Source organism: Chiroxiphia lanceolata, chromosome 23 (genome assembly GCF_009829145.1).
Source record: "Chiroxiphia lanceolata isolate bChiLan1 chromosome 23, bChiLan1.pri, whole genome shotgun sequence".
In the NCBI taxonomy this organism is placed as follows: domain Eukaryota; kingdom Metazoa; phylum Chordata; class Aves; order Passeriformes; family Pipridae; genus Chiroxiphia; species Chiroxiphia lanceolata.
In genome coordinates this window covers 2,882,542-2,894,189 of record NC_045659.1, presented here as the reverse complement: position 1 = coordinate 2,894,189, position 11,648 = coordinate 2,882,542, and the positions used below count along the sequence as shown (strand labels likewise).

Sequence of the window (11,648 nt, the reverse complement as noted above, 5' to 3'; positions counted from 1 at the left end):
GTAACTCAGGATCTCTGCCAAAAATATAAAGCAAAACAAGAGCTATTCCCTCTGCCTCTTCCTCCACCTTTTTGGTCACTTACCTGGTGAGGCACTTGGGGTTCAAGGAGAGAAGAGGACTTGGCAGGGCAGGAGCAGGGAAGATTCCTGTGGATCTCAAGTGGTTAAAAAGATTCCTGCCTCAGGACCACTGAGGGCTGAGTCTCTAGTTTATAATTTATAGCTCACCATCTCTCTTCCCAAGGTCCTGCAGGCTCCTGTGTTCACACAACAACCCTTTTTCTATTTTATGTGCCACTCAGCTCAGTAAGTGCCCCCGGGCTAGTCCGAGCCTCGTTAATACCTTCACCCATGCAACCTCCGGGGAGAAAACAGCTTTTTATCAATGGAACTGCCTGGAAAAACAACACAAACATGGGGTTTAGCACATGGGGGGAGAGATTCCAGGCCTTTTAGTGAGGAACCTGCCAGACTGCTGTGGACTGAGCCAGGGCTGGGGAATTGGCTGCCACCACGGGGAGAGACGTGAGCCCTCGGCCCCACTGCTGGGCTCCCGAACAGAGGGGGCTGCAGGAGCCTCAAACAAACCACTTAGGAGGGATAAAGCAAAGTATTACATTTTAATTGATCTAATCTTTGGCTCCCGGTGGAATTTGCAGAGATATCTTACTAGAATTACTCGAGTTTTATCAGGAGACAGCAATACTGGGAAAGTGCCTTTTTGCACAGCAAACTGCTCCAGATCTTGAACTGCATTAGCATTGGGACTGGCTGAGCAAAAGAGCCCCCACTACAGTTTCAAAGATGAGAATCAAACTGGGGAGAGAGGGGGAACATGTGAGATGCAAACCCACCTGGGCAAACAAATGTATATGGGCACAAGCCCAGGTACGTGAATAATGCTGACTGCTCCCTCGGGTGTGGAACCTGGGAGGATTTACCAGGGAGCAGAAAATACAGCACACAGAGACATTGGAAAAGGCATCTAAATTACAGCAGCTTTTATCCCCTTCTTCTGAGGTCCGTTTCTGCTCTGAGTGCAAAACCTCTGGACGTAAAAAAAAATAATAAATAAAAAAAGAGAGAAGGTGGCAAAAGGGACATGTAACAAATCTCCTTAAAATACAGACCCAGATCTAAAATACCATGTGGGTGGGGCAAGCTAGGAGGAGAGATAAAAAGCAAAGACACTGAGAAACCAGGTGGTTTCCCATCATTTTTTTTCTTGACATCCTCTGTCTGAGCAGATGACTGGAAGATCTTTGGAGATGCAGAATGATGTCTGGCTCTGTCAAGATTTCTCTTTATTCACTGCGTAGAAGCGGTGAAAAAAAACACATCAGGTCTGATAAATGATTCATGGAGCCTTTTCTTCTGCTAATCTGTAAATAAATTTTAAAAAGCAGCTTCTTTTTGATGAATATATTCCGCTGCTCGTAAAAACATGTCGGCCTTTAAGCACGACACAGGCACACTCAGATGTCCCCAGTGCTGCTGTCAGGGCTCTGAAAGCCCAACCTGGCTCCTTGCAGGGCAGGAATGGAGTTTTACTGACTTACCTCAGCTGAGGACCTGCCTCTCCCATCCCATGGCTCTGGATTCCCGGGCTCTGGGGAGGTCTTGCCTTATCTCACTGCTCTGTTTAGTCAGGGAGAGGGGAACATCCTGTGGATTTAGGACCTCTCTCATGTGACATCCTGCATAACAAGCTCTAAATCCTCTCCTCCTCCTTGTTGCATGCTTTAATGTCCCTGTGGGGCAGGTGTTTCTTTCCACAACCTGCTGGAAACAACAGAACAACCCTCACGTGCCCATCAGCACAGCAGCACAGCCCATTCCCTGCACACCCTCCTCAGGAGCAGCTGCTGGAGATGGGCTCCTGCATTTGACCTGCTGGGCCAGCCCCTCATCCCCCTGGTCCACTGGGATCCCCCCAGCAGGTCTGGGAAGGATGCAGCTGCCATGGTCCACATTCCATGGGAACCTGCCCACCCTGGTCAGCCTCACCGCTGTCACTTGGGGGTTTCCTCCCCCTTATCACCACGTATTTGGGATTCCTTTTATTGACCTTTGCTTTTTTTTCTGCTTTTTCCACAGGTAACAGCAACACCATGGATGTGGACAGTGTGGACACACTCAGGCAGCAGGGACCTGCACCTCTTTCCTCTCAGTTGCTGGGTTTCTCCCTGAGCAGATGGGCCTCAAACTGTCTCTCAACTTTTCTGACTGTAGATAGGGAGGGAAAAAGAAGAAGAAAAAAAAAAAGGCAAAAAAAAAAAAGCATAATTATACAAGGACATCTTTTATTTCAGTACATTCAAGACAAAAAGAAAAGAAAACAATTCAAGAACAGGATGTACCTTCACTCAAGGCTTTATCTCCCCTGCCCCTCTCCATTGTCATCTCTTTCCTTTTACAATCAGAAATTGCATAGAATTTGTTTTTCAATCAGAAAATTAAATTCGTCAGTGTAAACCCCCACGTCTGTTCCAAGCAGAGGGTGAGCTGCTGCTGCTGTTTCTAGGGAAGTAAATATTTTCCTTACATGAGATCCTGGGCTAATGGTTTTCCCAAATGCTGTGTGGCTGCTGGACAAGGGCTGTGAGTCACCCTCGAAGCTGAGGGTGCTCTGTGGGTCACATGGGGAGCTCCTGAGCCTGGGGCAGAGCTCAGAGTCACCTCAGGAGCGTGCAGGGCACGGGCTCTGGACACTTTGGGGGTACCAACACCACCTCCCTCCGCTGGTGGGGAAGGGCAGCCCCCCCTCCCCTCCAGCGCTCCCCAATCTCACCTGCTCCCACCTCACCTTCCTCAAAAGGCTCCCCCACCCTCATCCCAAAAACAGAAAGGAAGAAAAAAAGCAAAAGGTAACCCCAGAACGAAACAAAAGACACAGAACCCCTGAAATTCCAGGCGTTTCAAGGCCTCTTTGAGTTCACTGTGTTTGTTGGTTGGTTTTTTTTTTTTTGGCATTTTAATATATATATATCTATGTATAGATATATTTATATATATATGTAATTTTAACAACTCCTCAGATGGACTTTCAGCAAATGCTGCTTCTCACGGGGAGCATGTCCCATCCCATCCCATCCCATCCCACCCTTCCCTTCCTCCTTCAGTCCACCTGCCAACACTCTGAAAAGGAAGAAGAGCTCAGCACCTGAAACCTGGTGCCTTGGAGACTAGGTCCTGACGTGCCCAAATTAAACCAAAACAAAACAATGACTCCTCCCCTTCCCGTCCCTTGCCCATGTCAAATAAAAACTCCCTCCCCCCGCCCTTTGAGAACACCCCCTGGTAAGTCTGTTTGGTGGAGAGACAGCGCCGGTGTCCCTTCTCCTGACCTGGGGGTGGAGAAGTTCCAAGAACCGCTCTTGCCTCCACCCTGGGTGGGCAATACCTGCTACACCAGTTACCACCACACGTCCTTCCTCCTTCAGTGGCACGGAGGCAACCACCGGAGACCAGCCTGAGGACCTCTCTCCTGCCACACCAGGCCTCAGCCAGCCCCGTGCCCCCCGGGACACCGAAAACCCTCCGGCCTGGCCCAAAGGTCCGCCTTGCCCCGGGGAAGCCGGGTGACCGCTAGTGGTTTAAAAACGAGTTGACATTGTACAAGTCCGTGTTCTGTAAAATGGAACAGGACCCTCTTCTCGCCCCCTCCCCTGCGCCCCCCGGTCCCCGGCGTTACTCAGGCTCGCTGCTGTTGGTGGTCTTGTCCCACTCCAGGCTCTCCTCGCTCCGCGCGGGCGATCCCGCGGCCGGCCGCGCCCGCAGCCCCTGGAAGCGGCGGCACTCGGGGCACACCCTGATGTGGGTGCACCCCCGGGCGACCAGGGCGGCTTCTTGTGCCAGTCTTTGTGCCAGGGGGTCTGGCTCCCCGCCGCTGCACAGCTTCCCGTTGCTGAGCGTGGTTGTGCTGCGGGCTCGGCGCTCCTCCGGGATAACGGGGCGAGTCCGTACCGGGCCCCCGCGCCGCCGGCGGGGCTGGAAACTGTCCTTGCACAGGATGATGTTGCGCAGCTCCGTCACCATCTCTTGGCACACCGACACCTGGGGGGGACACAGGAGCCGTGTTGCTCACCCGAGGGAGCCGAGGGACACGCGGGGCTGGGTCTGCTCTGCGGGCTGGAGGGGTGAGGGGGGAGGCCCTGGCACGGGTTGCCCAGAGAAGCTGTGGCTGCCCCAGCCCTGGAAGTGTCCAAGGCCAGGTTGGATGGAGCCCTGAGCAAACTGGGATAGTGGAAGGTGTCCCTGCCTGTGGCAGGGGCTGGAACTGGATGATCTTTAAGGTCCCTTCCAGCCCAGGCCATTCTATGATTCTGTAACATGATTCTGATGCCAAATTGTTATGGACTCGGTGCCACTGGGTTTCAACATCAATACTTGGACATTTACGTTGATTTAACCCAACAGATTCTGCCTCTCATCAGAGACCCTCCTGTGTTCTGGATCCCCATACCAACACAAGACCCAAACCCACTGCAGGCAGAAATCCCATCTCCAGGATGTTATACACATCCCTGAGCCCTTCAGGAGCCCCTGGAGCATCCCTACAGCCCCTCTCTTAGCAGGAGTGCACGAGAAGCTCGTGGATTTTAGACCCTGCCTAAAGGACCAAACCTGCTCCTGTGTTTGGGGTGTCAAGGCTGGGAATGCTCCTCAGCCTGGGTGAGGCTCCAGAGCACCCCACTGAGCACCCCATAGATAGCAATAAACACACACTGTCCCCTCAGAACACTTTCAGGTCCTACCTCTGACTGCTCAGAGTGTCGAAGGCTCCACAAAAATTCCAGCATTGCCATAAAAATTGCTACGATCAAGCCACAGATGAGCACCACGAAGATTCCACCAATATTCTCCATCCCCAGGCCTAAAACAAAGCAGGAGGGACAATGTGGAGAGGCAGACTCGACATAAACTGTAGAAGCATCACTGCAGAGAAATCCCAAGTTTTGCTGTTTTGTTGGCATTGCAGATACCCAGCCAGGGACCAAAACCACAGAGCCAGCACTGTCCTATTAATAGCTGCCCTCATGACTCAGATGGCAAAGTGAATGACTTGCAATAACTGCAGGATCGAAGATCCCTTCTCAGAAATGATGATTTTGCAGATAAACAGCAAGTACATTGAAGGGAAGCACAAAGCAATTTGTGGACAAACTGAAAACAAGAGGGAAGAATTGCGAGATCAATCGGGCACATTAATCCCTGCAAATTATTCACCCAGCTCCGCTTGCTTTGAACTTCTCAAAGGGAGATGAGCAAGGTTGTTAAAGAAACAGAGATGAAGAAGACAGGAAAGGGCTTTAAAGGAAGCTGGCACCGAAAAAAGCTCCTTTGATTGCATTACAAAGTGCTAGGGGGAAATGACGGCAGCTGCCTGTACTGCAGTAGCAAGGAGAGGATCCAAACCAGAGCAGAACCCAACACTTTCACACTGTAGGGTGAGAGAATGGGGTCCCTGCCAACAAGGGGTACTTGGTTATGGGTTGGGTGCTCTCTAGGAGGAAACAGCCCCTTCTGTGGGACTCACCTCCCTTGGACAACTGGCTTACAGTGGGATAACTACCACAGCTACACAGTTTGCAAGACAGAAGGTTCACCAGCTGGAAGGAAAACCCACCCCTCAAGAACCTGGACTGAGCTTTGGTCAACTCTTGGCCCCAAAGCTGCAGCCTGTGCCTCCCTCTGGCCCTGCAGAGCTGGACTGTGAGATGAGCTGGGGAGCAGTGCTGGACTCAGCTTTTGCTGTCCAGGATCTGGCTCTTCTCTCCTGTTCTTGTTGGGTTTGGGTCCCTGATTGGATTGATTACTAAAAAGCATGTGGTGCTTTGCACTGGGTTGACTGAGGCCATTAGTCAACTAGAACATCTATAAAAATCTTCCTCTCCCTTCTGTAGCATTAAATCAAAGTGCAAGAATCAATGATTTATTGACTTAATCTCAGCGTGGCTTTTAGACATAAAATCTCACCAAAATCCTTGTAAATCGCTGACCTGCTTTGTTCTAAAACTTGGGAGGTCACACTGCTCCCTCCTCCTCCTTCATTCTTTTGGCATCACCTCCAGAGCAGTTCCAGTGCCTCTGTAAATCAGCCCTTTGCAGAGATGCTTCCACAGCAATTGCAAGGCAGAAAACACAGCCCACAGTCACAGTTTAGACCCAAGATAAAGGCCATCCTCTCCTCCCAGCAGCTCTCAAATTTGAATTTAGGGCCAGCAGCTCTCTGTATGTGCTTCTGTCATTCTGCCTGAGTGCTACCTCAGGCACCCATTCCTGAGCTCACAGAGAGGTAATTCCTTCTGCCATTTCCCAAACTCACATCACAGAGAGAACAAACCAGGAGAAAAACTTGTCCAGGGTCACAGGACACACCAAGTAGTGCCAGAAACAGCCCAGCTTCCCAGCTGCCCCCTTTCAAAGCCATCCCAAACCAGCCCACAGCCCAGATTCCACTTCAGAGCTGCTTTTTGCACAGTCCATGGAGGAAAAGTCCCCCACGTGCCTGCTTGCCCTCAAAGTAACTTCTTTAATAGCTATAACCTGATGTCTTACACTGGGCCAACACCTTCAGCCTTGAGATTAATAGCTGGGACTGCCTGTAGTGCAGCACAGCCCAAAAATGAGCATCAACTCACAGCCCCGTGGGGTCCCATCCATGAACTGCACAGACACACCTACTGCTGCTGCAAGGTAATAAAACCAAAATAGCTACCACAGACCCAGTTTAGCTCTCTGTCTGTGCCCTCAGAAGGGTCAGAAGATCATCCTTTTAACTGGGGGACCTGCTGGCCTCCCAGAAAACACTTGCTGAGAAGAGGGCGACTGCCAGGACTAAAAGATGCAGCAACTGTGTTAAGCTGGCAACTGCTCTCACGCTGGGACATCAGCCTAATGTGGTAGCTTTTATGGCAATTTGCATAGCATTACCCAAAAGAATTTGCTCCTCAGTTTACAGATGTACTTATAAAGTCCTTGTGTCCCTGGCCCTGGCTGTTTAAAAGATGCTTTCACTCGGAGCCATTAACCAGCAGGCCTGTGGTGGAGATCCATCTCCCTTCAAGGAACCCAGGATTTTGGTCTGATCCCTCCAGCCATCCATTTTCCCAGGCATTCATTAGGAGCTAATTTACCCTCCATATGCCTCCAATATTTGTCATTTGGTTGTTCCCGCTCTCTCTGCCCCAGGCAAAAACACACAGCGTGAGGCTCGGTGGCGGAGCTGCTTGGCTTTCTCCTTGAGTTGTGAGGGAAGGAATCTCGGGTCAGGAGAAGGGGGAAAAGCGATTCTCAGGCAGAAACGCTCGTGTGGAGTGGTGTGGCTCACCTTTGGCTCTGTGGTCCTCCTCTTTGGGGCACTTCCCTCCTTCCCACCACTTGCGCTTGAGGATTTCCAGGCGGTTGTTCTCCTGCAGCTGGAGGATGGCCAGGTCGAACTCGTCTCGGAACACGGAGCCTGCAACACCAAGAGGGACGTGGTAGGGCACCCCCTGGGCCAGCCTTCCTCCCCACTCTTCCTCCCCACTCGTGTGTCCAGCTACAACAGCTCGTCTCTGAGGGGTTTGGAGGGGACATCGCTCCATGTAAGCCATGGAAACCCCTTGCAGAAGGTATTTTTCCTGCCCACCAAGAGCCACACAGCTGAGACCAGCTCAGGTGGTCCAACACCAGGGGAGCTTTGGCTGCAGGGACTGAATGGGCAGTTCAACATCACACAGCTGCTCCTCCAGACCATGGAGGCCCCTCTGTTGTCATTCCACCTACAACTTGGACCTTGCTCTAGCACTCCCTGCCTCAAGCTGGTCACAGAATAGAATACCCTGAGTTGGAAAGGACCCCAAGGACCATCCAAGCCCAAATGTTCATGGTAGAGCTGCTCACACTTCTGTGCTTGGTGCCAAGCTCTAGTGCACCCTGGTGTCTGCTATCAGGGATCCTGAGGAAGGGCCGTGGGAAAGACCCCAGTTCTCCCAGTAACTCTGCACTATTGTCCCAGTGAGGAGCTTTCTGCTCTTCTTATCTGCTAGGGTTTCACTGTTTAACAAGACAATCTCAGAACAGATTTAGCCCCCAGAGTGCGGGTTTGTGCTCACAGTCAGGTGACTTTACAAGTTTACCCACGTTACCTAAACTGGAGAGACTGTTTGTGTGATGGGCCTTATGTAATTCACCTTAACTTTGTGTTGCTAAGTGCCAGTGCTTAAATGTCAGGACTGGAGGAAAGATCAGGAATAACAACTACTACATCCTTTTTCCGTGCTGCCCTAGGAGATGATGTTCTCTTGCTGGCTCTCACACGGTGAAACACAAACCCCCTGCATTTGTTAAACCTGATTATTACCTGAGATAGCCACTGAATTGCCCAATTCTCTGTCCTGGAGTTTTAAGAACCACCAGCTGTTAAGAAACTCGTGCTAAAAAACTACTCCAGTTACAGCAGCATTACTTTCACAGCACTTCTGGGATTAAAACAGGGAGCACGAAACGAGGCACAAACACTGGTTCGGGAAGGAGACAATCAGCAGAGAGCATAATATGCAGAAAATAAGCAGCAATTCTGAGACATCTTTCACACGAAATCACATCTCGAGAGCCGCAGTCGCGTGTCACGTGGCTCTGGCCCAGAGCAGGGGCTGAGCGGGCACCTCAGGCAGCCAAGACCCCCCCAAAAAACACCCCCGGGCAGAGCCGTGAGACGCGACGGCGGCTCCCGAGCCGGTTCAGCCTTTCAAACGCTCCGGTCCTCTGCCGACAGCTGAGAAGGACTAGAATTTGTCTTCACTGCCTACCGACGGGCATGCCAATCCCGTAGCCCTTGGTGTCCAGAAGGCCCCCGACCTGCGTGAGGTTGCAATTGCGCTGACGGTAATACTCGTTCATGGTGGACTCCAGCAGGAAGGCGTAGTTGGAGTTCAGCACGCGCGCGATCCCCTCCTCCGTGCTCTTCACGAAGACGCTGGGCTGCTTGGAGTACATGTAGTTCCACATCCTCTGGTAGGTCTGGTAGCGGGAGTTCTGCAGGAGGAAGGAGCCAGCAACAGCTGAGGGAGGAGGAGAGTTAATTGCCCTAAACGAAACCCCAAACTAGGCACCCACTATGAAAAGGGGAGAGGAGTCAAAGCAGATCTGGTGCCAGGTTAGGAAGGGCTTAGATGCCTAACCTGCATTTGTATCAATGAGGTGTAGAGGCCCAAACATCTTGGTGGGTTTCAGACTCTAACCCTAAATATCTTGGTGGGTTTGAGACTCTAACCTTCACTTATATCAATAAGGTTTAGAGGCCCAAACATCTTGGTGGGTTTGAGACTCTAACCTTAAATATCTTGGTGGGTTTGAGACTCTAATCCTAAATATCTTGTTGGGTTTGAGACTCTAACCCTAAATATCTCGGTGGGTTTGAGACTCTAACCTTCACTTATATCAATGAGGTGTAGAGGCCCAAACATCTTGGTGGGTTTGAGACTCTAACCTTCAAGTATCTTGGTGGATTTGAGACTCTAATCTGCATTTGTATCAATAAGGTTTAGAGGCCCAAACACCTTGTTGGGTTTGAGACTCTAACCTTAAATATCTTGGTGGGTTTGAGACTCTAATCCTAAATATCTTGTTGGGTTTGAGACTCTAACCCTAAATATCTTGGTGGGTTTGAGACTCTAACCCTAAATATCTCGGTGGGTTTGAGACTCTAACCTTCACTTATATCAATGAGGTGTAGAGGCCCAAACATCTTGGTGGGTTTGAGACTCTAACCTTCAAGTATCTTGGTGGATTTGAGACTCTAATCTGCATTTGTATCAATAAGGTTTAGAGGCCCAAACACCTTGTTGGGTTTGAGACTCTAACCTTAAATATCTTGGTGGGTTTGAGACTCTAACCCTAAATATCTTGGTGGGTTTGAGACTCTAACCTTCACTCATATTAATGAGGCGTAGAGGCCCAAATCTCTTGGTGGATTTGAGACTCTAACCTGCATTTATATCAGTAAGGTTTAGAGGCCCAAATCTCTTGGTAGTTTTGAGACTCTAACATTCATTTATATCAACGAGGTTTAGAGGCCCAAATACCTTGTTGGGTTGGAGACTCTAACCTTAAATATCTTAGTGGATTTCAGACTCTAATCCTAAATATCTTAGTGGATTTGAGACTCTAACATTCGTTTATATCAATGAGGTTTAGAGGCCCAAACACTTTGTTGGGTTTGAAACTCTAACCTTAAATATCTTGGTGGGTTTGAGACACTAACATTCATTTATATCAGTCAGGTTTAGAGACCCAAATATCTTGGTGGAGGCCCAAATATCTTGGTGTGTTTGAGACTCTAATCTTCATTTATATCAATGAGGTTTAGAGGCTCAAACATCTTGGTGGATTTGAGATTTTAACCTTCAAGTATCTTGGTGGGTTTGAGACTCTAACCTGCATTTGTATCAATAAGGTTTAGAGGCCCAAACATCTTGGTGGGTTCGAGACTTTGTTGGCAAAGCTGGGCATGAAAAGTGTGCCTATAACTCCAGTAGGGACAAAGCTTTTTATGTAAATTCAGTTTTAGAAAAGTTCATAGTTTCTCTAACAGACCAAAACAACAAATAGCTTGTGCTTGTCTGATTTAAACCTCTGAAGAAGTCACACTCTATTGACTATCACTGGAACCTTGTCCTAACAGTCCTCCAGTGTCAGTCAGACACCAGCACCCCAAGGAGGGCAATGAGAGCAGAACTAAAGCTCTTTGAAGCCCCCTGAATCCAGATTTTGGTCCACCCCCTTGTGAGGCAAATTAAAGCACCTACTGAAGAGAACTGGAGTCTTTTCATTGATTACAATAAACTAAAGCTCCACCAGCCCCTCAGACTCTGGTTTGTTCCAGAGGAAGCCGACTGTGGTTAATCTCTCTTGCCTGTACTGGCAAAGAGTGAAACCTGCTTGCACAAAGACTGAATATAAACATGCTCTGGTCTCCATTAGGAATTTCACACTGTCAAGGGCTCATTTTCTGTGGCTGGTAAGCGATGCTGGAGAGCTTTAGGGAATCTGCTGCTGACCTAGTTCCTGTCCTCGTCTGTCCAGCTCTGTCCTCTGGGCGCAGTCACTTGGGCAAGAGACAGACAAGCAGGGGGGGGTGTTTCTTCCCAGTTCACTGCACTTTCAAATGCTAAACCTGTGTGTTTTTGTCAGGGGAAATGCTGCCAGGACAGGTTACAAGGCAAGGTGCTTCAGCCGGGAAGGGAGGGGTGATGGAGGCAGGCTGTGGAATCCATCGCTGCTTCGACCCACCGTCCTTCCACCGGGGGAAAACAGATCCAAACACAGCCTAAAGCACTGTAAATGGTACAAAAACATCTCTTCCTAATTTCCTCTCTGATCACAGGGACTGCAGCACCCGCCAGGCAGCGCAGAGCCACAGCCAGGGCTTTAAACTTGAAAGCCTTCCTTAAGCGAGCGCCTCGTACACAACCACCTTGGGTCACTCGGGCTCTGTTCAGCTCATTTCACATGCAAGGCTTGGCTTAAAAGTAGCTTCTTGCCAAACCCCTGAAGAGTGTAAAGTTGGGCTGAAAAGCTCAGGCCCACTCCAGAGATTTCTCAGCCTTCCAAATTCAGTTCAGACTCAGAGGGGGGTGGGAAAAAAAAAAGTGAGAAAAGCT

At 49.9% G+C, this 11,648-nt stretch overlaps 1 protein-coding gene across 3 annotated transcripts in view; it reads right to left on the bottom strand.

Moving 5' to 3' along the window:
• Nucleotides 1-2,283: 2,283 nt before the first annotated feature.
• The window catches only part of GRIK4 (glutamate ionotropic receptor kainate type subunit 4), a 183,544-nt gene continuing 174,179 nt past the window's right edge, over nucleotides 2,284-11,648 (bottom strand). For 2 of the 3 annotated variants that reach the window (XM_032709625.1, XM_032709626.1), the window contains 4 exons: nucleotides 8,796-9,021; nucleotides 7,334-7,462; nucleotides 4,758-4,876; nucleotides 2,284-4,056 (listed from right to left, as the gene is read on the bottom strand). In XM_032709625.1, coding sequence (XP_032565516.1) covers nucleotides 3,691-4,056; nucleotides 4,758-4,876; nucleotides 7,334-7,462; nucleotides 8,796-9,021 — 840 coding nt within the window. In that variant the 3' untranslated portion in view covers nucleotides 2,284-3,690. The remainder of the gene's footprint in view (nucleotides 4,057-4,757; nucleotides 4,877-7,333; nucleotides 7,463-8,795; nucleotides 9,022-11,648) is intronic. The other variant, XM_032709627.1, reaches the window with a different exon arrangement.